The 23,798-nt window shown below is 48.2% G+C and overlaps 1 protein-coding gene across 1 annotated transcript in view; it reads left to right on the top strand.

Moving 5' to 3' along the window:
* The window catches only part of LOC147632405 (GTP-binding protein At2g22870-like), a 71,366-nt gene extending 51,596 nt beyond the window's left edge, over nt 1-19,770 (top strand). The window contains exons 3-5 of the mRNA XM_086807211.1: nt 17,808-17,970; nt 18,052-18,286; nt 19,212-19,770. Coding sequence (XP_086663337.1) covers nt 17,808-17,970; nt 18,052-18,264 — 376 coding nt within the window. The 3' untranslated portion in view covers nt 18,265-18,286; nt 19,212-19,770. The remainder of the gene's footprint in view (nt 1-17,807; nt 17,971-18,051; nt 18,287-19,211) is intronic.
* Nucleotides 19,771-23,798: the final 4,028 nt, after the last annotated feature.

Raw genomic sequence — 23,798 nt, 5'->3', positions numbered from 1 at the left:
GGACCTTGGAGTGCTCCTTCTCGACTATTAGAAGGCATAGGACCGTGTGGACTCGGCTTTCTTGGAGGGGATCATGATCCCCTTGGCTTCTCATCAACTTGGGTCCGTGGAGTTTTTGCCTGTATTCCAGTGCCCACAGTCATGTCTTCATCCAGGGAGGGAGAGGAGCCCGCTTTGCCATTTCATGCTCGGTGCGGCAGGGCTGCACATAGCGCCTTTTCTTTTCCTCTTCATAGCAGAGGCAATGGTGCAGGATAGAGGACTGCTGGGTCTTCCTCCCCATCCGCACTCTCGAGGAGCTCCTTGATTGCAAGTTTGCTGATGATACTGCTGCATACCTTGAGGGTTCAGAGGGTAACCTTTGCTTTTGCAACAGCGATTGAGGACTTTTGCCTTGCCTCTGGAGGCTTGGCACATACAGGCACGGGTGCAGGGCGGTCTGATCTCATAGACCATGCGGTCCAGAGCAGAGCCCTTCTGGTGCATACAGGCACAGGCGTAGGGCGGTCTGATCTCATAGACCATGCGGTCCAGAGCAGAGCCCTTCTCAGCAAATTGATAGTCGGCGCGGTCTCTCCAGCCTGGGGCAGAGCCGTGGAAGGGTTTTCTCTTGAGTCGCATTTCATCTTCGCTCCCATCCCAGGGTGGCCCTTGGACCCCAGATGTGCGATGGTTCTTCTCCGCAGCTCCCTTGAGGGAGCTAAGCACTTTCTTTGCCGAAAGATTTGCTGTAAGCCTCTTCTGCACCTGGTGCGCCCTCTGCTTTGCTCTGATCCAGGCTTCCTTGCCTGCCAAGGAGGACTGAGAGCGCCAGCCCACTGCTTGGAACTCCTCTCTTCCACGTTTTAACTGGCCACATGATTGGGGCCCAATCACATTACTCTTGGGGTAGACTTTGCTGCCCTGGTCCAGTTTAGACCTTGGGGACTTGGAGATGCTTCCGTTGTTTTCCCGAACAGATCCAACAGGAGCACATCTTGGGCTTGCACGGTGCTTCCACTTCATCGACTCCTCCATCCCTCCTTGTTGGCTTCTCCCTTCTAAGTTCTACTGACACCCAGACAACACCTAGATGGCTTCTTTCTAGGGTAGGGTTTCCTCTCATGATACTCGGTTTGGCGGGCAGCCTCCCATTGATCACCATGGAGGTTGGTCCCCACGACAGGCTCATCCGGTCGCGGCAGTTCTTCGACGGCACTACCCCTACCCCCTTCCAGAGAGTCCACATCATGGGCCGACAGGAGCGGGAGTGGCACATCGATCCACCCCCTGTTCAGGTCACGGGCGTCGCATCCTGGCGCTTATGGCTTTGAAAGAATAGACCCCTGGTAGACATCCAGTGGGACCCTGACGAGTGGAGCTGGCACGACTCCATCGCCTCTCGAGACGACCCCCCATTACTTTCTTTGAGTACTTGGCCTGACTGGGTCGGTGACAACAAGTTGTTGATGGCATCCACATCGCTTCCCCTCACTCGCAGACTCAGGGGATGCCGACCACTTTCCTCAAGGGTTTATGTCAGCACCTCTGGCACAGCTTCTGCCCCCGCAAGGTCTCCCACTTCTTGCGGTTGCTGGCTCACCGGAGCCTTGCGGTGGGCACCTGGCTCACAATCTTGGGACGGCCAACAGTGTGTCGCGATGCGACGGCCCTGATGAGTCACAGCGACGCTGCCTTTGGGATTGCCCGAAGGCCCAGCAGATCTGGCAACGCATTCTTTGCATTTTTACCTTTGACCCTGCCACTTTCTGTGCTGTTTTCTCAGGGGCTTGGCAAGTGGAGGCCCGCTTAGTGCTATTCTATGAGGATGATGGCGGAGGCTTAGCCCTCGCACTCTCACACCACCGCATCTCAGTGGCGTTAGTGGCCATAGGGGAGGGTACGATCACATGGCGGAGGCTTAGCCCTTGCACTCTCACACCACCGCATCTCAGTGGCCATAGGGGAGGTTACGATCACATGACATTACAGGCCACCTGTTTGGCTTTTCCTCCCACCACCCCTATGATGTAGCCTCCCTCTGAGGGCGGCCAGCCATGGAGGGAGCCCACCTTTTTTTTTTTTTCCGAGAAAAGATCCTTTCATTAGTTATGTAAAAAACGCCCGTAGGGCTACAAAAGAGATCTCTCCTGCTCCTAACAGAGAGAAGAGCAGTGAATACATCATGGCAGCCCGGGAGACTCTCCCTAGGTGCTGCAAAATACAAGCATCAGTCTAAAGAACTGAGCGGCTAAATCATACAATAGGGGGGGGGGGAAGAGCCAAACAGGTGGCCTGTAGTGCCAACGGGGGGATCCCGTGTGTAGGGTGTAGAACGGGCCGCAGCGCCAAGTGGTGTGAAAGGCCTGGCGCCGTAAGATCGCCTCATCCGAGTCTCCCCGGATGCGGTCGTACTGTCCTCGCAGGGTGTGGATCAACTCCTGCCAAATCCCCCGAACAGTCTCTGCTGGTGGCTCTAATCTCCCCTCAAAGGCCGTAAAGCACCGGGCCCTCCAGGTGAACCAGATGGTGAGGCTGCTGAGGAGCTCCCATCGTAAATCCCTCTCCTGTGTCCAGCTGGCGGACGAGAAATCCGGTGCCGGAACCAGGCGAGGCTGGCCCCTAATAAATCTGATGGCCTGACTGCCCTGCTCCATCTCATAGCCCATAGCAGGCCCTGACGAAGTCGACCAAGCAGTGGCACCCCACGTAAACATACCCTCTGGAGAGAGGGGGGCCAGAATACGCAGCATCGGCAGCCAAATCTGCTGTGCCTGAGGGCAGTCCCAAAGGCAATGTCTCTGTGTCTCCATAGGGTGGCCGCATCGGACGCAGGCCGCCGGAAGACCGCTGTAAACAAGCCAAGTGCCAACTGCTGAGCCCCTGTGGGCGACCAGCCACTGAAAAGCCGAGATCCTGCGGGCCTGTCGACTAGCCCAGAGTCGAGCCCAGAAATCCTCCAGGAACTCCTGTGATAGTCCCTGCAATCGCCAATGCCCCGCTGCCGCTGGAGAAACCGTCCTCCTCGCCGTCAAAATATGCTGTCCCAGCCGAACAGTATACTGGAAAAAGGTGATCTCTGTGGCCTCAAGGGATGCATAAGGATCATGCCACTCGTACTCCCCGGGGTCCCACTGTAGCCGGGCCAAGGGGCGCGCTGCATATGCCCATATGCGCCAATCCGGGAGCACGTCAGCAGGGTCGAGGTCAATATGCCACTTCCGAGAAGCGGCAGCCACGACCCGAATCCTCTGAATGGTGCACTCTGCAACCAAAGGCGACTCCACCTCCACTCTCTGGAGTCTGCCCTCATCCTGAATCTCATAATAGAGGCATCTGCCATCCTCAGTGCTAGCTCTGACAGCAATCAGGATCTCCAACTGTGTAAAGGCTCCCATCCACCGTGGGGCCACTGGCTCGAGAGGTGTGAACCACTCCTCTGTAAGTGCCTCCTGAATATCATCCCTCATAATCAACCCCCCTCTGAAGTGACTCAGCCTCTCCACCTGGGTCTCCTCTGGTAGACTGCAGAAAGCCTGCCAGTCTCCAAAACTACGAGCTGGGCCAGCCGCTAAAGGTCCCCAGGCTAGACGAGGCCGAGAACCCAGCATATGACCCTGCTCTGTACGAACCGCTGGGCTCCAGATGAGCGGCTGCCTGGCCCGCTCCTCAACACAAGAAGGAGGCCGCTGAGAGAGCCCCGGTCTCAGCAGCTCCCAAGCTCTCAGGATACTCAAAGCAAATCTCTCCTCCCATCCTCTACTGAGGCCTGTCCTCCTCATCTCTATGAAGATCCAGCGAATCTCTGGTGCCCAAGTACCCCCTGCAGGAGGCGCCCGGGCCTGCAGTCGCTGCAAGAGGAGCTCTTTCCAAGGCTCAGCGCCTGGAAGCAACCCCCGAACAATAAGCTTCCCCAATAAGGCTCTACTCTGATCGACTGGATCTATAATGCCCAAACCGCCCTGAGCCAGCGGAAGTGTAATAACTGCCCATGCAACCTTTGCCCGAGCTGGCTGACCGTCCCGCCCAGACCACAGAAAGTTCCTGATCAGCCTCTGTACCTGGCTGATGCAAGAGCTCGAGAAAATCCAGCAAGACGTAATGTACCACATAGTCGCTAACAGCACCTGATTTGCCACCACCACCCTCCCAGCCAAGGATAGTCGAGCTGTACTCCAATACAATAGCTTCTTCCGAATGCTCAGAAGAAGCGGGGCAATCTGTTGCTCAGGTGACAAATCGAGGCCAATCTGGCATCCCAAATACCGCACTGCTGTGCCTGGAGGAATCCATCTAAAACCGGGGTCTGGGCTCCATGCCAGAGTGGGAGCACTACTGATCCAAAAGGCCACTGTCTTGCGCCAATTGATCAATGCTCCCGAAGCTGCACTAAAAACCTGGAGCGACTGCTCTGCCCGAATAAGATTGGCCTCTTGGCCATGCAAAAATAAGCCCGTGTCGTCTGCAAACTCAGCATCAAGCAAATCCTCCCCCCGGACTGGGAGCTGAAGTTCTCACCAACCTCCTCTGCCGTCAAATACATACTCATAGCCTCCGCAAAGAAGAGAAAAAGGAAAGGGGCGAGAGGACACCCCTGACGGACTGATCTGGTCAGCTCAAAACTCGGCCCCCGACCTCCTGCAATCAGCACCTGGCTGCGAGCTGTGGAATACAAAGCTGCCACCCCTCTGATCCATCCTGGCTCAAAGCCCAGGCGTAGCATAGTGCCCTCTAAGAATCCCCAATCAACTCTATCGTATGCCTTCTCAAAATCGAGAAGCATCACGACCAAGTCCTCGCCAAGAAACCTAGCTCGGGCCGTCGCCTCCCAGAAAGTAAAGATGTTGTCAAGGATACTGCGCTCCTTGACAAATCCTGTCTGAGCAGCATGAATCAACTCCCCCAGGAAGGGCTGGATCCTCAAACTCAAGGCCTTTGCTAAGACCTTGTAGACAGTATTGAGGATCGTAATAGGCCTCCAATGCCGAATGTCATCCGATACTCCCTCCCCCTTGGGGATAAGATAGATCAAGCCCTCTGAAAAGCTCTGCGGCATCACCCCAGTGTCCAAAACATGCTGAAAGCCCCTGCGGAGGCCTGGCCCCAAAAGGTCCCAATAGCGCATAAAAAAGGCCGGCGTCAGTCCGTTCTCCCCTGGGCAACTATGTCGCGGCAGGACCCTCAAGGCCTCGGCAAGCTCAATCTCTGACAGAGGCGCACCTAGAACTGTGCGCATATGGTCTGTGACCCTCCTCTGCACATGGGCCCACACAGTCTGTCTGCACACATCTCGATCCTCAGTGGCTGGCTCCGCTGAAAGCAGGTCACTATAAAAAGCAGTGGCAATGGCTCTGATCTCCCTGAGCTCAGTAGCTATCGATCCATCCGGTCTACCAAGCTGGCGAACTCCTGCTCGCGCATGACGGGGTCCAGTGATCTCAAAAAACTCCCCAGTCACTCTATCACCAAGCTGCGTCCACTGAGAGGCCTGACGACGATAGTAAAACTCATGTCTCTGCTCCTCTACCTCTCTAACCTCCTGGCGTGCCTGGCTCAGCTGGGACGCCACCCACTCACATGCAGGCTGCTGCTCCTGAAGGCGCTGTAGCGAAGCAAGGCTGCGTCTCAGCCGTTGCTCCCGCTCGCGAATCTCTCCCAGTCGTGTCAAAGCTGCAGCGTGTAGAAAAGAGCTAAGATCAATGAGTCCCTGGGCACACTGGCCCGCTGCATCCTGGTCAGAGCACTGACTATCATGCCAGATCCTCTCAATGTCCTCAGCGAGACTGGGATCTGCAAGTACCCTCTCTGGGATCCTCAACTGCAAGTTGGGCTCCCGTGTCCCCTCCTCCAATGTCAATATAACTGGCGCATGATCTGAAAATGAGGTGCCAGCAAGAATGCCGACGGAGCCCCCTCGCTCCCCTAACCAATCGCCCACATAAAAGGGATCAATCCGAGATAGATTAGTCCCTCCCTGCCGGCGATCCGACCGAGAGAAACTAAGACTGTCCTGAGACCGGGAGAAAGCCCCATGCTGCCATGCATCAGTGATCCTCAGTGACATGCAAAACCGGTCCCAAGCTGCAAGCTCTGTGCCGTGCACTGTAACATGACTGCCTCCCACCCTATCTGCCGGGTCCTCAAGCATGTTGAAGTCTCCCCCAACACACCAATGTGCGGCCTCTGGCAATGCATCTGTAACCTGAGTCCAAAACTCTGCTCTGGCACTAGCATGATTGGGCGCATAGATGTTGAGCACACCCAATAGCTCATCATGCATCCTCAAAATGACATACTGTGCTCTACCAGGCACAATGATCCCTCGATCCACAATGGCTTGCCGCCATACATCTGCAATAACCATGCATACTCCTCCCTGTCCACCCAAAGGACCAAACCCTGCAGACCAAAAAGTGTCCCATCTACCAGGCATCATCGAACCATATCTCCGGATCCTGCTCTCACCCAAGTGGTGCTCCTGCATCATCAAAATGTCAATGCTGCCACCAACCAGGCATCTCTGAAGCTCCTGCCTCAAGCAACCTCGATAGCGTATAAAGTGTGCTCCGCCAAGGCCCTGTACATTCCATGAGATGATCCTCATGGATGCCCTGCTGAGGTGGATGCTGTCTCAGCCGTACGGCGGGCCTTCGCAAGCGGCTTGGATGGAGAGTAGTCCCCATCCGAACGGCTGCGAATCTGCCCACCCGGTGTACTTCAAGAATCCCGGATCAGGCGCCAGTGGCTGTGGCCCATGGCGACTGCCTCTTGCTCTGACAGAGAAACCTCGTGTATACTCACATATCCAGGGTCGCGCGCCAAGTCTGCCACTATGCGCACGACCAAATGCCGAATCCCTGAGGTATCCACACTCTCGGGATCCAAGAAAAAATGAGCCAACTCCCAAAGTCGGCCTATCACATCAGTCACCTCCAGATCGCTCATGTGGTGAGAAAACTCAACTGCTTGAGTCTTCAAAGTGCTGAGAGCGAGCTCTAGAGTCCACTCCCGATCACAAGGTCCACATAGAGGGAACGAGAAGGCCACCGCTGAGTCTAGTGCCTCCTCCCCACGGGCCGGAGGTATCACTACATGAACTCGAATGGGTGTTGGCTCATGGGGGCCCTCTGCTCCAAAAAGCCGTGTAAAGGTATAATCAAAGGCCTCCGAGCGCTGTCTAATGCCAAGGCGACTCAGCCGACTGCGGATAGATGAAATCCGTGAGGCCCTAATCGGCATAGGTCTCCTCTGTGATGCTCGAGCGAGGTCAGTGCTCAGCGCTCTCCGGACTGCAGGTGAGCGCCAGGGAACTGCCAGGGTCTCCCGGGAAGGTGAGGCGGGCGGAGGGGGAGGAGGGGGAGGCGAGGGAGGTGGAGAGGGAGCCGCTGCCGAAACCGGAGCGGAGGCGGGAGGAGGCGAAGGTGGAGACGAGGCGGTGGGAGGGGACGGGGGTGGGGGGGGGGGTGAAGAAGGGGGAGCTGGCATCTCCTGGTCCTCAGTCGCTGCAGGGGTCTCCTCCTGAAGGGGAGCAAAGCTGTTCCTCACGGGAACCCAGTGAGGCTGAGACTGTGGCTGCTGCTGCAGCGGTCTCTGTGCGTGCTGCTGTGGCTGTCTCCCTCGGCGGCGCCCCTGTCGAGGCTGCCACTCCGAGGTCTCTGTGGCCTGAGCAGGTGTCCCTGAGGCAGCCTGCCGAGCCGAATCTGTGGGCGGGCCATCAGTAGCCTGCTGCTGTGGTGAGGGTCGAGGTCTCCTGCGAGGGCAGGCCTTGGCCAGATGACCGACCTGCCTGCAAATGAAGCACTGGTTCGGGAGCCCCGAGAACTCCACTCTCTGATCTATCCACCCCCCCCCCTATCCTAGGTAGCTGAATGACCTTAGGAAGGGAGGAGATGTCAGACACCAACACTCTGACCGAAGGTAGCCCCGCTGCTCTGGCCACCACTGAAGCTGCTGAGGGGCCCGTCTCTAGTACCGAGCCCACCAATGCTCCGAGCCTGGGGAGGAGCGGAAGATACTCCCGGCGGAGACCAGGGAAACAAACTGTAATATGGAAGAGGCGCTCTCCCTGCTCCGCCGCTGCTGGGTCAAATCCATGCTGCCAAGGTCTGAAGAAAGCCCGAGCACCCCTGATGTCCAGAGGACTCATGGCAAGGACCTTGGCAACGCTCTGGGTGGCCTCGAACTCGATCTGATAATGGCCCCGGCCCAGGAGCTGTACATCCAGGATCTTGCCCACATCTGCAAGAAGGCGAGCCTGAAGAAGATCCCTGTCTCCCCTCTGCTGGGGCGAGTACCGACTATACGGCAGATGGTGGAATGAGCCTGGAGGCGTTCCACCTCTGCAGTGAGGCTCGCTTCCTCTTCCGGCGAAAGAGAGAGCCTGATGGGGATGACCTCGGGGGCGGGCGAGGGGGCTGCGGGTGAGTCTCTCTGAGGCGAGGCGGGAGGAGTCTCCATCAGAGTCTGAAGCTCAGGCGAAGGCGAGGCGAATGCGGAAAACTTGCAAGAAACGGGCTGCACCCAAAGAGGCGGAAGACCGGATGAAAATGAAGAAAAACAAAACCCCACTGGGGGTGAACAACACGAAAGAGGAGGGAGAGGGGGAAAACGAAGGAGAAGCCCTGGGGGGGGGGGGGGGGGGGGGGGGGGGGGGGGGGCGGCAACAAAGCGAAAGGGGGGGGGGGGGGGGGGGGGGCGGGCGCGAACAGGCGGAAGGGAGGGGGGCGAACAGGCGACAGAGGGGAACGGGGGGCGAACAGGCGAAGAGGGGGTTGGGGGCGAAAATACGAAGAGGCGGGGGACGAATGGCGAGGAGGGGGGAGGCGCAGCAGCGAGGCAGGAGGGGGGGGGCGCAAAAGCGAGCAGAGGGGAGCGAAGGCAGGCGGGGGGTGAAAAAGCGAACAGGCGGAGAGGTGGGAGGCGCACAGGCGATAGAGAGAGGGGGGGCGTACAGGCGGGCGCACAATGCAGGGTGGAGGCGGGAGCTTCAGCGAGCTACGGGCGCTCTACAATGCATCTGATTTCTCGCATAGCCTGTTTACTTGATGGCACAATTACGAGGGAGCCCACCCTTTATTTCTTCAGTTTTTTCACTGTCCTGGACAGAGTTGTATTATGCCTTTTGGCAGACTTTCTTTTAACTAATGGAAGGATCTATTTTAGGGGGTTAAAAAAAGAGAAAAAGATGGGTTGCTTCAATGGCAAGGTGAAGGCTTGGGACAGGCTAGAAGCTAAATCACAAAGGGGACAGGCTCTTGTTATGCATGCACACTAGTTGGCTCAAACAATTGACCCCCCTCATTCAATAAGATCCCTGTATTGGCAGGATGCAAACAACAGAAGCACTTTTTTCCACTGAGGTGCTTTGCAAACCCTCATGCCAGTATCTCAAGACTAATACCTAGTGTGTTAAGGAAAATGGGTCATAAAAAATGCAAGATCCATGACAACATCCGAAAGGCCTTGAAGGACATCTAAGCACTGCTTTAGAAAGTCTCAGCACATCAATGCCCTGACTTTTCTGTGATTATGTTGGATCTTAGTGATATAAACTTTTGATCTCAAAATAAATGTTGCTGATTGCATTTAGTTATTTCTTTAAGTACCTTCGAAGCCTTCCTAATGCCTTATTTCACATGGTTTTACTAGCCTTGGGTTAATATGGCATTGCCCTTTGGATACTATGTTTGCTGACACAGGCCTACACCCAGTCAACAGCCTCACTACCGCAACTATAGCTTCCGTGGGGAGCACCACTAAGCGTGAGGCTAGACCAACATCAGGCCATGCCCGTTTCTTGACATCCTATACTGCAAGAACCCACTACCCAAGTGTGTCTAGAACAGAACTGTGGCCATGCTTGGGACTGCGTTCGTCGGGAATCGGCTCATTGGAATCCCCGATTATGAACCAATAATTCACTTGTACAGGCACCAAGCTATAGTAAAAGCTTGCCTACTAATAATTACATCTTTACACATTGATCCACACCCAAAGTGACCTTAAATCTCTGAGCCACTAGACTCTCCATCAACATGAGGATGCCCTACAAAAATGTCAGGCATGCTAAGGGGCTCAACCACATTCTCTTTACCTTTATGTGATGTACTAATCATATTTGCAGGACTGGTATTATGACGCAGCCTGCCACTCCATGGTCTATCAACTGAACCACTAGATGAGGACTCTCCTGGTCCACTTACAAACTGTGATTGCTGACTTGCATTCTGTGCAACCACATTTCCACTCACATCAGCCCCAATAGCTTCTTTTTTAGTAGCATACCAGCTGCTCATCTCATAAAAAACAACATCCCCTGCTTACCCTCAACTCACGTGTAGCAGGGTTATAACACCTGTATCCCTTTTGCTCAAGGGAATATCCAATAAACACACATTTTTCAGCTTTTGGATCCAGCTTAGTTCTCAGCTCATCTGGCACATACACATATGCAATGCATCCAAAGACTTTCAGATGAGACAAATCAGGTTTTCTACCAGTAAACCTCTCCTCTGGAGTTACATCATGTATGGTTGTAGTTGGAGTCTTGTTCATGATGTAAACTGCTGTAGAAACAGCCTCAGCCAAATAGCTATGCGGCATATTCTTCTCTTCCATCAATCAATTTTATTCGTGAATGTCATTACTGAGGGCCTTTAAAAAAGCCTAGTTACTCATGTCAAGAAGTGGTGAGTACCACCTTTTTGAGAGCTTGAAGTGGCCATTGCTAAATGATGGTAATAGAGGAGAGAAGTTTTTAAGACTCTTGTAAAAATATTAGCTTCGACTCACAATTTATAGGAGCTAACTATTGAAGACATAAAGATTGTACAACTCTTGAAGCGGAGGTATCCTAAAATTAGCAATGAATTCTTAACTACTAGAGCTAAATTAAAAGTACAATTTTCTAATGCACCTGTAGAAAGTAATTTTAATGATAACTTTGAAGATGGCTTTATGTCTTGGCTTCATCTCTCTGTCAAGTTATGCATATATCTTGACTGATGTGGGATGTCAACTGAGACATGTGGATTCTATGTTAGTGCCATTGTACTTAGTCTTGATTAGCAATGAAAGTTCTTTAGAAGAGGCATTATTAGTATCTTGGTCACCGTGGGTACTTCTTTCGTAGTAATGAAATTTCTCAGGTTGTTTGCTAGCTTCTAAGAGGAACGGAGTAGGTCTATTTTGTTGACACCACTTATATGCATGAATTTAAGAAAAAGATTTAGTTTGTGAGTAAGGTTACTTCATTGAGCTAGAACCCCATGATGTGAATAGCTAGCTATCAGTTTGAGGGTTGTTTTTGTGAAGCCACAATGTGTGAGCCATTAAGCTTCATGACAAAGAAGGCTATTTGATAGTTTTCATGGAGTATGTCTATCTTGAAGATTGTTTTGAGCTTTAGAAAGCTTTTAAATCATAGCCGTTTGTAAGATGGCTTTTAAATCAAAGACATGATTGTTAAAAATACGTTATCAAATTTGAGCTCATCTTCTCCATAATATACATAATGTTGAATATAAGATCTTCATGTCTAAGGCATAATCATATTGTATAATCTTGTATAAAGCCTTGATTTATAAGGCTTCTTCATAATCATTTTTTTTTTCTAGCTTGACTTAGCTACATGGGTTTCACCCTTCAATCCTAAATGATGAATACTACCTTTAGCACAAGAAACCCCTTCATTACACCTTGAAATATAATCATAAGATAAAGGTCTCTAAACGTTTTACACTATGGGCACCCGAAATGTGTGAACACCAACACCTCAACCTAAAATGTTTATTCTTCTACTTTTCACAAGAAACCATGAATTGAACCGCAGACTGTCGAGCCATTCTTATCGTAGGGTTGACTTATGCTCAAACACTCACCTCTTCTCCAAGGTTGCATCCGTACGAACAGACCTTATGATAAGGTACGTTTTAGTGTACTGTACGGTACAGATCCGTACGTGGCAGGGCAGGAGTCAGCTGACATTCACTCTCGTAGGACGCCAGGTGGAGGTGGTGACATCATACGTGTACCTAGGGGTTACCTTCTCTGCAGCAGCCACACGCTTCACCATGGGTTCAGCAGCCAGAGCTAGATTGACACGGAGATATGCAGCATTGGCTATGCTAGAGAGACAGTGCCACCAGGTGCATTTTCAGGAGCCCCGGACGAAGGGGTGGCTATTTGACACATTAGTCACACCGGCATTGATGTATGGAGCAGCGGTATGGGTGCCAGGCCTTGCTACCCATTGGTGGACACAAATAGAGAGACCACAGGCCCTCATGATGGCACGCATGATACGCAGCAAACCGTCAGTACCCCATGACATTATCCGAGCAGAGTTTGCTGCGCCTCCTATGATGGTGGAGGCCATATTTCAGACTATATGCCTGCTAGACAGATTTAGAGAGATGCCACAGGACAGATTGTCATACAGAGCTTTTGAGGCATCAAGACAGCTGGCTGAGGCAGGAGACAGAGGATCATGGTATGCACAGGTCACACATTGGTTCTCACAGCATGGCCTAGACATGGATCATCTACCACCATTCCAGTATGACAGGGATGCACCACATATCCGTCTCTCTCATAGTGAGAGGAACAGAATATTGAGACAGGATCTATGGCAGCTCTATACACGAGAGACATGGATATCGCCTACACAGCCTCTTCCATCGAAGATGCTATACTACAGAGATCACTTCATGAGTATCACTGATGATGGATTTATAGAGAGGCCTAGATACATGGAGGGCTTTTTACCACACGGCTCCCAAGTGGCTATTGGTCAGCTTAGAGTTTCATCACACCGATTGGAGATTGAGACTGGCAGAGCAGCATGGATCCCCCGAGAGGAGAGGGTATGCAGATTGTGCAGAGAGGAGGTGGAGAGTGAGGAGCATTATGTATGCAGATGCAGAGCATATACAGCCATCAGAGAGAGATATCCCATTTTATTCAGAGAGCCACATTCCCTACGCCAGATCTTTGAGGCAGCAAACCAGCGCATACTGGGGAGATTCATTCTAGACATACAGCGCCACAGAGAGACATCATTACAGGCTCAGACAGCTCCAGAGGGGGGACGACAGACACAGATTACTACATTGTTTCAGAGATCCATCCCACTCCCAGTCCCTACACGGCAGGGAATTACTCTCCAGAGAGCAGAGACACTCAGAGCCTGCAGGAGACAGAGGACACCTGGCTTTCGGACACCACGTCTATACCAGAGAGAGATGACAGAGATCACAGCTCAGTTTCACAGAGAGGGTGTGGAGCGACTGGCTCGCTTCAGAGCACACCCAGGCATGTTCTTCAGGGAGCTGTGGACACCCCCTTCATTGATGTATACCATTTTATACCCCCAGTATGGTACAGGATGGAGCTAGCTAGAGCTGTGGACACCCCCTTCATTGATGTATACCATTTTATACCCCCAGTATGGTACAGGATGGAGCTAGCTAGGTTGCATATCATGATTGTATACTCCATGCATATAGCTTTGCATTCTCCTAGTAGTAGAGCTCCATCCCCTCCACCACTCATTGTACTTATTGCACACCCAGATTCAGCTTTTTAGTTCAGTGCTTTTTCATTTTGTTGGGATGACAGAGGATACCCCATACAGGTACTCCGATTTGTCTCATAGGCCGAGTTCGGTCTTTTGGAAGACGTTAATAAAATCTTTCTTTCTTTCTTTCTTTCTTTCTCTCTCTCCCCCCCTCTCCCGACTGGCCTTTGGCCCAAGATCCTCCCATAGTTACCGATTTTTCACTGCCCATAGGCGCCCGCCTGTAGCCACTTATTTATCCACCCGTAGGCAATGCCGTCGAGGAAGCACCAAGGGGGGTTTTGAACCAAAGACCTCTTGGCCCTAGGCAAACACCTTCACCACTTGATCTATCACCTCATTGGCAAGTATGTGGCAGCTTTTAAAAACATTTTGGGTCAAAAAAACCCTAGGCCAGCCGCCGTCGTCGATTTTAGCTGACTTATGCAAAGTGCGAACATAGCCATTCCTCTCATTGATACAGACATTGCAGCGAGAGATGATGTTGATGTGGTGCCAACCGTTGCGGTCACCGCCATTGCAAAGCGAGAGCTGAGAGCATGATAGCAAAGGAAACATGTTGACAGATGGAGATTTTGAATCTTCATCTTCTTCATCATCTGATTGATGGTGATGAAGTGGATTGATCATTGAGCACTTTGCAATGTGCATTGATAGTGACACTAGTGACTAGAACTATTATTTTTTGGCTTCTCTAGATAGTAAACTGTCTTTTAAGGGGATGGTACTCTTGGTCGCGGCCATCTGGATCTCCGGATCTGAGTAGCTCTGTCCAGGGAAACACTGGGGAGCTTCAGGGCCTGTATATACTGCCTAGTCTATGTCACCGGCTGGTCATCCTCAGATGGCTCTCTCTGGCGCCTAGTGGAGGTGGGTGCAACTGTCTCATGTGAAGTAAATGGTCACTGTGCCACCTGATCTCTAGTAGGTAAAGCCCCAAGCATCTGAGAGAGAGAGAGAGAAGAAATAAAGATTTTTTACGTCTACAAAAGACCCAAAGGGTCTATGAGACCAAAAGTAATTTATGTGATCTGTAGGTAACTACATGCCAACAAACCATGAAAGGAACAAAACTAGCTACCCAAAGAAGAGGACCTATATAATATGTGAGTCCTCCATAGACAATGTGATCAACCCAAACCAGCCATGTGATATCCTCATCCAATAATAGTACCATTCTCCTCCATGACAGAGTGTAGGGCTGTGATGAAGTCCAACTCCTCTGGTCCATTTCTCCAGGGTAAGTTCTGGATCTGCAACTGATGGTCCGGATCTCTGGCGGCGGGGGTCTCTGGCTCTTAGAAGAGATCCAGCTCTCTCTAGTGACTCCACGAGTCTGTGGGGCCACATGATCATGCGCTCTGATATGGCAATGGCCTGTGTGATCCCTCTATCCATGTTGGATCACTAAGTGGCCACCTCTGTTGCAGGCTGAGGCAGTCTAAATAAGTGTGTAATGGAGGTCTGAGCGCTGGCTTAGACCTCTTGGGTGTTGTCAGAGCTAGGACTCAAGGCCTAGAGGTGCAAAATGGCCTTAACATGGACTCGTTATCCCACAACATCAAGTTGAATAATGGTGTCCAATGACGACGGCGCTCCAATAGGTGTTGAGAGTACCATCACACCATCTACAGGCTCTACAAGTTGAGTCCGGAAGAACAAGGGCATCCCCAGAAGGCACTGATATGCATGGTATGGATGACTGGGGAACTGAGGACAAAGGAGGTTTTTTTTGTGTAGATGCTCGCCCTAGAGGTTCGCAGAAGATTTTATTATCTTCTGAGATGGATTTGGCCCCTCACAGGTCATGTAGTATGCGGATCAGCAAAGCTTGGGTAAGTACCCTGGCCAATGGCAATACACATGGCATGTGACATGTGCACATGTATCTAGGGTTCATAATAACCATCATCAGAAATGTTGGGATTAGGGTTCCAGTTTGCAGCAATGGCGCAAAACACACACACACAAAACATTTGTGAGCAAGAAGACGGCACAATACTATGTTGATTGAGTGTACCACAATGCTAGTACAAAATGATAATGAGAGTGACCTAAAATACAAAAGTCACTTCACACACACTCTAAGAGTGTGTTCCTGTGCGCCGGGAAACAACCTCCTAGTGAGGGAAAAAGTTCCCCGGCTCGTCCTAGAGTGTTCACACACCACTACCCATGACATAGATGTCTACAAAACCCCCTGGAGTGGATCAATCCCCGTAAGGAAATAAGCCCAAAGCTTTGCGAAAGGCTTCGAAGTTTTCAAGAGAAAAAGCCTTCATGAACTAATCAGCCACATTGTCATGTGTAGAGACAAGCTGATCTCTCTTGCATGGAGCCTTTGCCTCACCTGGTTTGTGGCAATAGTTGCATTTGCTCTTTTTCTTGGGGGCTTCTCGCTATCACTCTAATCAGCATCTTTGGGGGCTTCTCACTATCACTCTAATCAACATCTTTGCTAGAATAGGCGGTTGATCCACCTTTTAGCTTATAGCCACTGGCACTAGATGCTTTGCCTTTGCCTTTGCCATAGGTAGCAAAAGCCTGATCACCAATCCTCATACCAAACCTGTTTGTCATGGATTGCTCCTCTTGCAAGAGCAAGGCAACAAGCTCATCAAAAGAAAAGGCATTTGCATTGCCTTTCACGAGCAACCAGAGAGTGGTAGCAAATCCCTGATACGACTCAGGCAATGCATGGAGGAATGTCGCGACAAGAGAATTGTCATGTATGATCTCATCAATATTAGCAAGCTGCTCACGAGTCTTTCACCTTCGTCAGGTACTCATCGATAGAATGTACACTTAAGTGAACCTTGCTCCAAGAATGTGTTATGGAGAACTCCGAAATGAGCAACACAAAAATGCACAAGAAACAGAAGTACGCCGATGATGATGATGCTTTAGAGTCCACCAAATAATCCCCAATTTGACGAGAATCTCTAATTTGTGCTAACAAGAAGGCTTTGATTTTTGCTAATTGTTGAAATCGTATTGAATGTGCTTTGCTGATTTTGTACTGAAGGCAAGAAGACTCCATGATGTGGACAAGGCCAAATGTGACCATGAAGGAAGCATGTACGTAGTATATTTACTAACTCTATAAAATAAAGCACAAAAATTAGTCTATTAGATGGATGAGTTAGTGTCTCAGAGCAAGAGCATCAAATAGGTTGGAGAAATGCACTAGTGGAAGCCACTTGCAGAGGCGCATTCATGAAGCTTGAAAAATTCTAGATATACCCATGACAATAGCTTATTGACGGCTGAGTTCGAAAGAGAGGAGACGTGGGTTTTAGCATGAGTCAACCCAAAGATGTATAAGAAAGCATGCAAAATAGTCTGTTAGACAGCAGATTGAAGAGCATTGTACTCCTATGAAGTAGACAGATTGAAGAGCATTGTACTCAAATGAAGTAGACAGGAAAAAAGGAAAAAATGCTCCTATGAAAGCCACATATGAGAGGCGCATGAAGCTCAACGAATGCTGAGTAAGCCCATGACAGTAGCCCATTCACGGCTGGGTTCCAAAGAGAGAAGAGCAAGTTGGAAAGGTACATAAGGTACGGTACGAATAAGGTACATAAGGTACACATTCAAGTACAAGTTGAGATTTTGAGGTACGTTAAATACATAAGGTACGTAAAAACATAAAAAATATACTATATAGTGTATATATATACAGAAAAATGAATGAAAAACTGCAAACTTTCTAGCTTTGGGAGATCCTTCAGCGATATCGGAGTGCACCACCTCAACTATGGACATAGATAGCCAGTACACAGTTATAGGTACAGAGCCTATTGCCCCACCAGTGACCACCCCCGACACTCCACCGTGCCAGACACTTATTGCCCCCGTGGATTGTATCTCTATTTATGAGCATGTATTGCACTTTTACATTGAGCCTAGGTGTAGGACAAAGGGCTTTCTTTGACAATTTTGACAGTGATAGCTCAGTTTTAGTTTAGTTCTTGTTTCATTTTCAGTTTGTTATTCCATGATTGAGTTACCCATGGATTCATTGTAACTTTTGGTCTCATAGACCTTTACAGTCTTTTCCAGACATTAATATATCTTTCTCTCTTTGCCTACCCCCTCCCCCTCTTTCTGCTTGTGAAATTCATTCCTTGTTCTAGTCTTTGTGGTTGATCTATGTAATTACAATTGCACATTTATCTTTCTTTTTCTTCAAGATCAAGACTCCCATCCTAAAGTTTGACCAATAGTGTGGCCCAATTCTTGTGTCCAGCTTTGCAAATGTGCCAACTGATGTTCGGAGCACGTGGAATACTTTCACAAAGGGATATTTTCTTCGCTCAGATAGTCTGGTTTGTGTTCTGCTTCTTATTGATGCTAGCATCCCATCTCAACAAATGGATCTTGACTGTGCTGATTGGCTTGGTCGAAATAAGGTATTCATTTGAGGAGTACTTCAGTGTTGATTCTTTTAGCTTCCTAGATTTTTTGACCCATGTTTCAAACCATGTTGACAGATTCCTTTAACAGTAGTCTTCACAAAGTGTGACAAAACAAAGAAAAAGGTTGGGGGCAAGAAACTGGAGGACAATGTGAGGGACTTCTTAAGGTTATTGAAAAAGTCGTATGATCAGATGCCACCTTGGATTATGACAAGTTGTGTGACAAATCATGGAAGAGATGAGCTGTTGATGCATATAGTACAATTGCGAAACTATTGGAGCAACTAATGGCTAGACCACTAATGAAGAGGTAAATGATGCGTTTTTTATTGTTTCTCTTCTCATGCAGTTTTTGCATTTGTTTAAAAGACATACATAGACTGGCAATTTTGATGAGGTTAGACCTGCATACTATGAAGCTTTGTGACTAGACTTTCATGGAGTCAAGTGGCACTTGGTTTTTTGAAGTGTTTATCCAAGTTGCAGCCAGCTGGTTTATATTAGTTCTTTCTATCCCAAACGGTGCAGTTTCCCAACCATCTACCTTGTGCACGTGCAGTCTTTAGTGCTAGTGTTGAGCCTGAAATTCACCCCATAGAAACTCAGTTTGATGGTTTATAAATGAAGACATATCTTTATGCATGATACTGCACCTACTCTTAGGTCCTGTTGACGTGAGTGAGGATGTCAAGGCACGAAGTCTATGCTGTGCATGATGTAGTTCATGATTTGAAGCTTTGTGAGTAGATTCTCATGGAGTCAAAATTGCATTTTGGTTTTTGTTAATTTTAGAGAGAACCTGAACTTTCCATTGGTGTATAATGCTCTAATTAGTGGCTCAATTGTGGGACAGTTAGTAACAATTGAGTATTGGTAAGTTACTAATTAGCGAACCTGTGTAAAGTGACCTTAAAGTTAAGGACACCCTAGCCTCACACTTGGATGGTGGGCCCAAGTGGTATGGGCTTGGGTAAAGAGCTCAGATGTATTGTTGGTATAGTCTCTCATCCTTGGGGGTGTCCCTGGTGTGGTGAGCTAGCCAGTTTCTCCTTGATGGTCTTTGAACCAGCTATTGATTGAGTTTTACTGGCTGAGAGATCTTCATTGATACTTCTGGGGCAATGGTGATCGTATGCCGTATTGCATGTTTCAGTTCTGCAGTGTGGCAAATACAGGAGCCAAGAGTGTCCTCCTTGGCCATTAATATGACTGAGCTTTTGCTGTGTATTGGCTAGGTCTATTGTTTGGCGGCTGAGTAATGGGTGATGCATAACTCCAAGTAACTTCTTGCAAGCAAGCCTGCAGTTTTCATGTAAACTGCACAAACCTGTTTGTATGGGGCGAAGGATGGGTCTACGTCTTATGAGAAAAAAAAGTGTACATAGCTACTTCGAAGCCAATTTGACCTTTTGGTGAACTTAGTGACAACATATTTCAAACCCACTATACGTGTTCTGTGTGTGATGGAATATCTTGAGCAACTACAGGAAGCAATCAATCAAATATTGACAATTCAAGGAACAGTGTTGGATGTTACATGAGCGATTGGGCCTGTCATTCTGAATGTAGCCCATTTTATACTTTTTCTTGTAATCTCCTAAGTGATGTCATGGTTGAAGTGGGCTTTCTTGAGGTCTATATCATGACAATACAGCTTTTTCCGATCATTTTTATGTGGATGTAAGAGTTTCTGTTATGTTCACAACCATATATAAAACTTGTTCAAGTAAAAAAAGTTCCATATACTAGTAGATTTTGAAAGCTTTGACATAAACGCGTATGGTTTTTGGATGACATACAGCACGACAATTTGCAAAAGTGATCGGATCCCAAGGATAGTCATAAAATAGTGTGCATGTAAAGTGGAGCAATACCAATATATTTTGTTGATATGATCTAACTAGAGGGTTGCTTTTATTTTGAATGTATGCTATCATCCAATAATAGTACCATTCTGCTCCATGACAGAGTGCAGGGTTGTGATGAAGTCCACCTCCTCTGGTCCATGTCTCCAGGGTAAGTCATGCATCTGCAACTGATGGTTGGAAGGTCCGGATCTCTGGCGGCAGGGGTCTCTGGCTCTTGGGATCCAGCTCTCTCTAGTGACTCCATGAGTCTATTCTTTTCTATTATAGCGGCTTCACAAGGAGACCTAGCTAGGCCCACCAGCGAATCGGGCAGCAGGCTCAGAGTGTAGCCCACCCTCCAGATAATTGCACTGCTGTTAGAATTGTATGACCTGAAGAGGCCTCTGAAGCCCTACAAATAGATCAATCTGTGGTCCCAATGATGGATTGAAGTCCGTCATTTTGAATAGTTAGCATGGAATATGGTAGTGGGTACCTTAGGAAATTTGAATTCCTCTCAAAATTTTCTCTTAGTACAAAATCAACTGAATACCAATTTTCATTTGCCCTTTCATCTTTCTTTTAGTGGTAAAACTCTCAAAAAAAGTGTTTGTATGTGTGTATAGATCAACAGATAACTTTTTTAATCCAATTTTAATCAACGTAGGATTAAAACCTAAAAAAAGGTGTGTTTGTGTTTATTGTCTCTCTACCTCTGTAGTAAAAAGAGAGAATACACACGTACAAACACTTTTTTGAGGTTTTTAACCCAGCTAGAGAGAGAGACACACATATTAACTTCTTTTTTGACGCTTTTAACCCTACTACTAAGCGCAATCCTCGAATTCGAAGGGCTCGTGTAAAACCTCCATTTTTATGTTAAGAGATTGAAAGGGAACCTCCATTTTTATGTTAAAAGAGTTTGATAGGGCATACTTCTTTTTTTTTCAGAACTTAGCCTACATTTTTCTAACAACGAAATTCTGGAGAGAGAAGAGATTGTTTAGAGGAGAAGCTAATTGAAAATAGGAAAGTATGTACCAAAATCATGTGGAGGGTCAAGACATAGTCCAGATTCTTTTATGTTGTTTTTTTCCCCCTAAATTATTGCAGTGCAAAGTTGATGTTTCCTTGGCTTGTTGACAATGGGCACAAGAGTGTACAAAAGTTTCTCCAACAATTTAGATTAATAGGATGCAACATGGAATAGATGAGGTACAATGCTTATGCTTAAAAGTTTCGAGATTTCTGTCCATCTATATATGAGTCATGCCAAACTCAGAATTTATTATGAGACTTTCTTGCCCTAACCTTTTGATTACATAAATAGGGGTATTTTTGACCTTGCTAGGAGTAGAACAGACCCTTACAGTATGATCTTTTTTCCAAGGACCAAAAAGCCTCATCTCAAAAGTATTCACACTATCGGCAAGCATTTTAGTCCATTCTAGCCTCTGCATGGGTCTTTAAATCCATGAACCGAAGCCCCCAAGGCATAAAAGAGAGATCTCATCCCACCCAAGCAACAAAAGGGTTTCTCAAAAAAAGATCTCTAGAAGAAAGATCTAAAATGAGAGAGAGATCTATGAATGTACGAGCAAGGTAACATATGAAGATCAAATTGTGAATAAGAATCTAACCACACCAACTCTAACATGAAAACACACATCATTCACTCATTTTATCAAGAATTCTAACATAAACCCAATCAATCTTGGCACACTAAAAGTCCTTTAATAACTCCCAATTGCACGAGGACACTTTGGACATCTCAAAATAACCTTGCTATCCACCACTTGCAGTAGTCCTTATGCATTACATTCGAAATCCAAAGAAATCAATATTCGAAACAAGTCTAGACTAGGTTAAATTACATCTGGATGGAAAAACAAGTCCATAAACATGAACAATGCCTAAAGAAGCTTGAATATTATGGTTAGATGCTTGCAAAAAAGAAAGGCATCACATGCAAATGATTGAATGATGAAATGATACAATAATCCTAAAATTCAACACTTATGTCCTTGTTGAAGTCTAAGCGGTCCTCCTTGGATCTCGACATGCTTTCTAAAGTCTGAGGAAACCTAATTCACAACACCCCTTGGAAACCACCTAGGGCCGCCTATCCATCAGCAGTGTATTATGTCGTTTTTCAATTGCCCCAAGTAGTCCCTTACGTAGATCACGGCCTTCTAAAACCAATCACCATGGGCCCCAGATCCCCTCTCCCTACACTGCATTGAGTCCTAGCCCAATACGAGCAATTTAGATGAGGTCGAGATGCTAGATGGGTCACATCGTCGTCGGATCCCTCTAGTTGAGAATCTCATTAGAGAAGCCATACACCTCCTAGCCATTGTATCAAATATCCACTACGGGAAGGGAGTCATGGCTGAGCTTTGACACCTGATCACCAAAGATGGTCTCAATTCCAATGGGGATAAATTTGAGGGCATCATAGTACTGGAATGGGTGCCCTTGACCCATGTGCTCACTTTCCTCACTCACTAGAAGGCTAGGGATAACACAACAAGGTGTCCCTCACCATTTTTACCAAGCTGCTTTCTGGCCAACCGAAAATTAGGTCGAAGCATTTATCAATGAACTCCAAAGCTCATGCAAGAACCCTACAAGCAAGGTACATTGTGTCCACATGCTCACAAAGATCTCTTATTGTCATGCCATTGGCAAGGAGTTTTCCACCCCCTCCTTTTCCTCTCGGCCCCAAGACCCACCTTCCCCCCAAAGAGGCAAAAGCGGGAGACATCTAAAAACCCCTGAGTTTCCTCACCAAGGCCAACCATTGAGGAACCTTGAACCACCCATATGCCTCTAAATACAATTGCTGCCTCGAGTAGCCACAATCCCTATTCCCAATCCACTCATGGAGGAAGCTCCTCTAGGACCCACATCCGAGTGAGGCGCTTGGAGCCCATGCTCAAGATGCCCATCTTGAGTAGGCTCCACGCACCCTCACAAATCTGTCACTCATTCCTACATTATTTGAACCTCTACCACGTTCGCTAGGCTCCACAAGTGATATGTTAAAGGCACACGATAATGCACAAGATGATGACCCACATCTGGGTGAGGTGCTTGGAGCCCATGATGAAGATGCCCATTAAGAGAGTCACTAAGTGACCACCATGAGTAGCCTTCACCCACCCTCACAAATCTGTCACTCACTCCTTGTACGGTCCCTCAACCTAAAAAGGGGAAACCTTAAGATAGTTTACTAAGTCTAACAAAAGAAACATTTCCTACTTGTCGACACCTCGACCGTGTAAAGATACGAGGATACGACTAATAGGTAAGACCTAGTTCTACCCCACAAGGGGATCGTGATCTCTTAAATGACTCTTAAAATCAAATCACCCATAGAGTGATTGACCTTAACTTGGGCAACCTCTATTCTTGATTCCTAGAAACAATGATTTTTTCCCCCATCTATGCGAGGCACAGCCGCTGGCCTAATCCTCTAGAGCAGGGTTGCCGAGGGACCTTCTTACCTAACGTAGAGCTTTCAATTAATTTTGTTGGAAAGCTACCCCACTAATCGGGTCCACCTGTCCATAGGATGGTGCATGCCGTCAGGGCATTCCATCCTCCTACTTTCCACCCAACTCACGTATCAATTTTGTTTTCTAATTTAGTCCTACCACGTTGTGCAACATATCTAAACAAGTTCCTTAATTAGAGATCTTACACAGTGTTTGTTAAAACATCCACTTAACACTTAACAATGATACAACAATACTAGAAAATAGATGATTTAATTAAAAATAGATACAATGTTCAAATCTATCCATAGCCAGATCAAGGCTTATTTTATTCCGTCGATAATCTAGAATTCAGCCTTCCAACCTCCATAGACTAGGCAATCCCTATCAAGACCATACACGTCGTCGTTGCTAGACTCAAGCCGGCCTGTCGCCCTCTCAAGCTCCGTCGCTTGATCCTCCCGCTCCTTGGAGG

The sequence above is a fragment of the Cibotium barometz genome, chromosome 13 (genome assembly GCF_041138505.1).
Source record: "Cibotium barometz isolate CiBa-2024 chromosome 13, ASM4113850v1, whole genome shotgun sequence".
NCBI lineage: Eukaryota > Viridiplantae > Streptophyta > Polypodiopsida > Cyatheales > Cibotiaceae > Cibotium > Cibotium barometz.
Note: the sequence above shows the minus strand (reverse complement) of the source record. Positions and strands in the feature narration are given on the sequence as shown.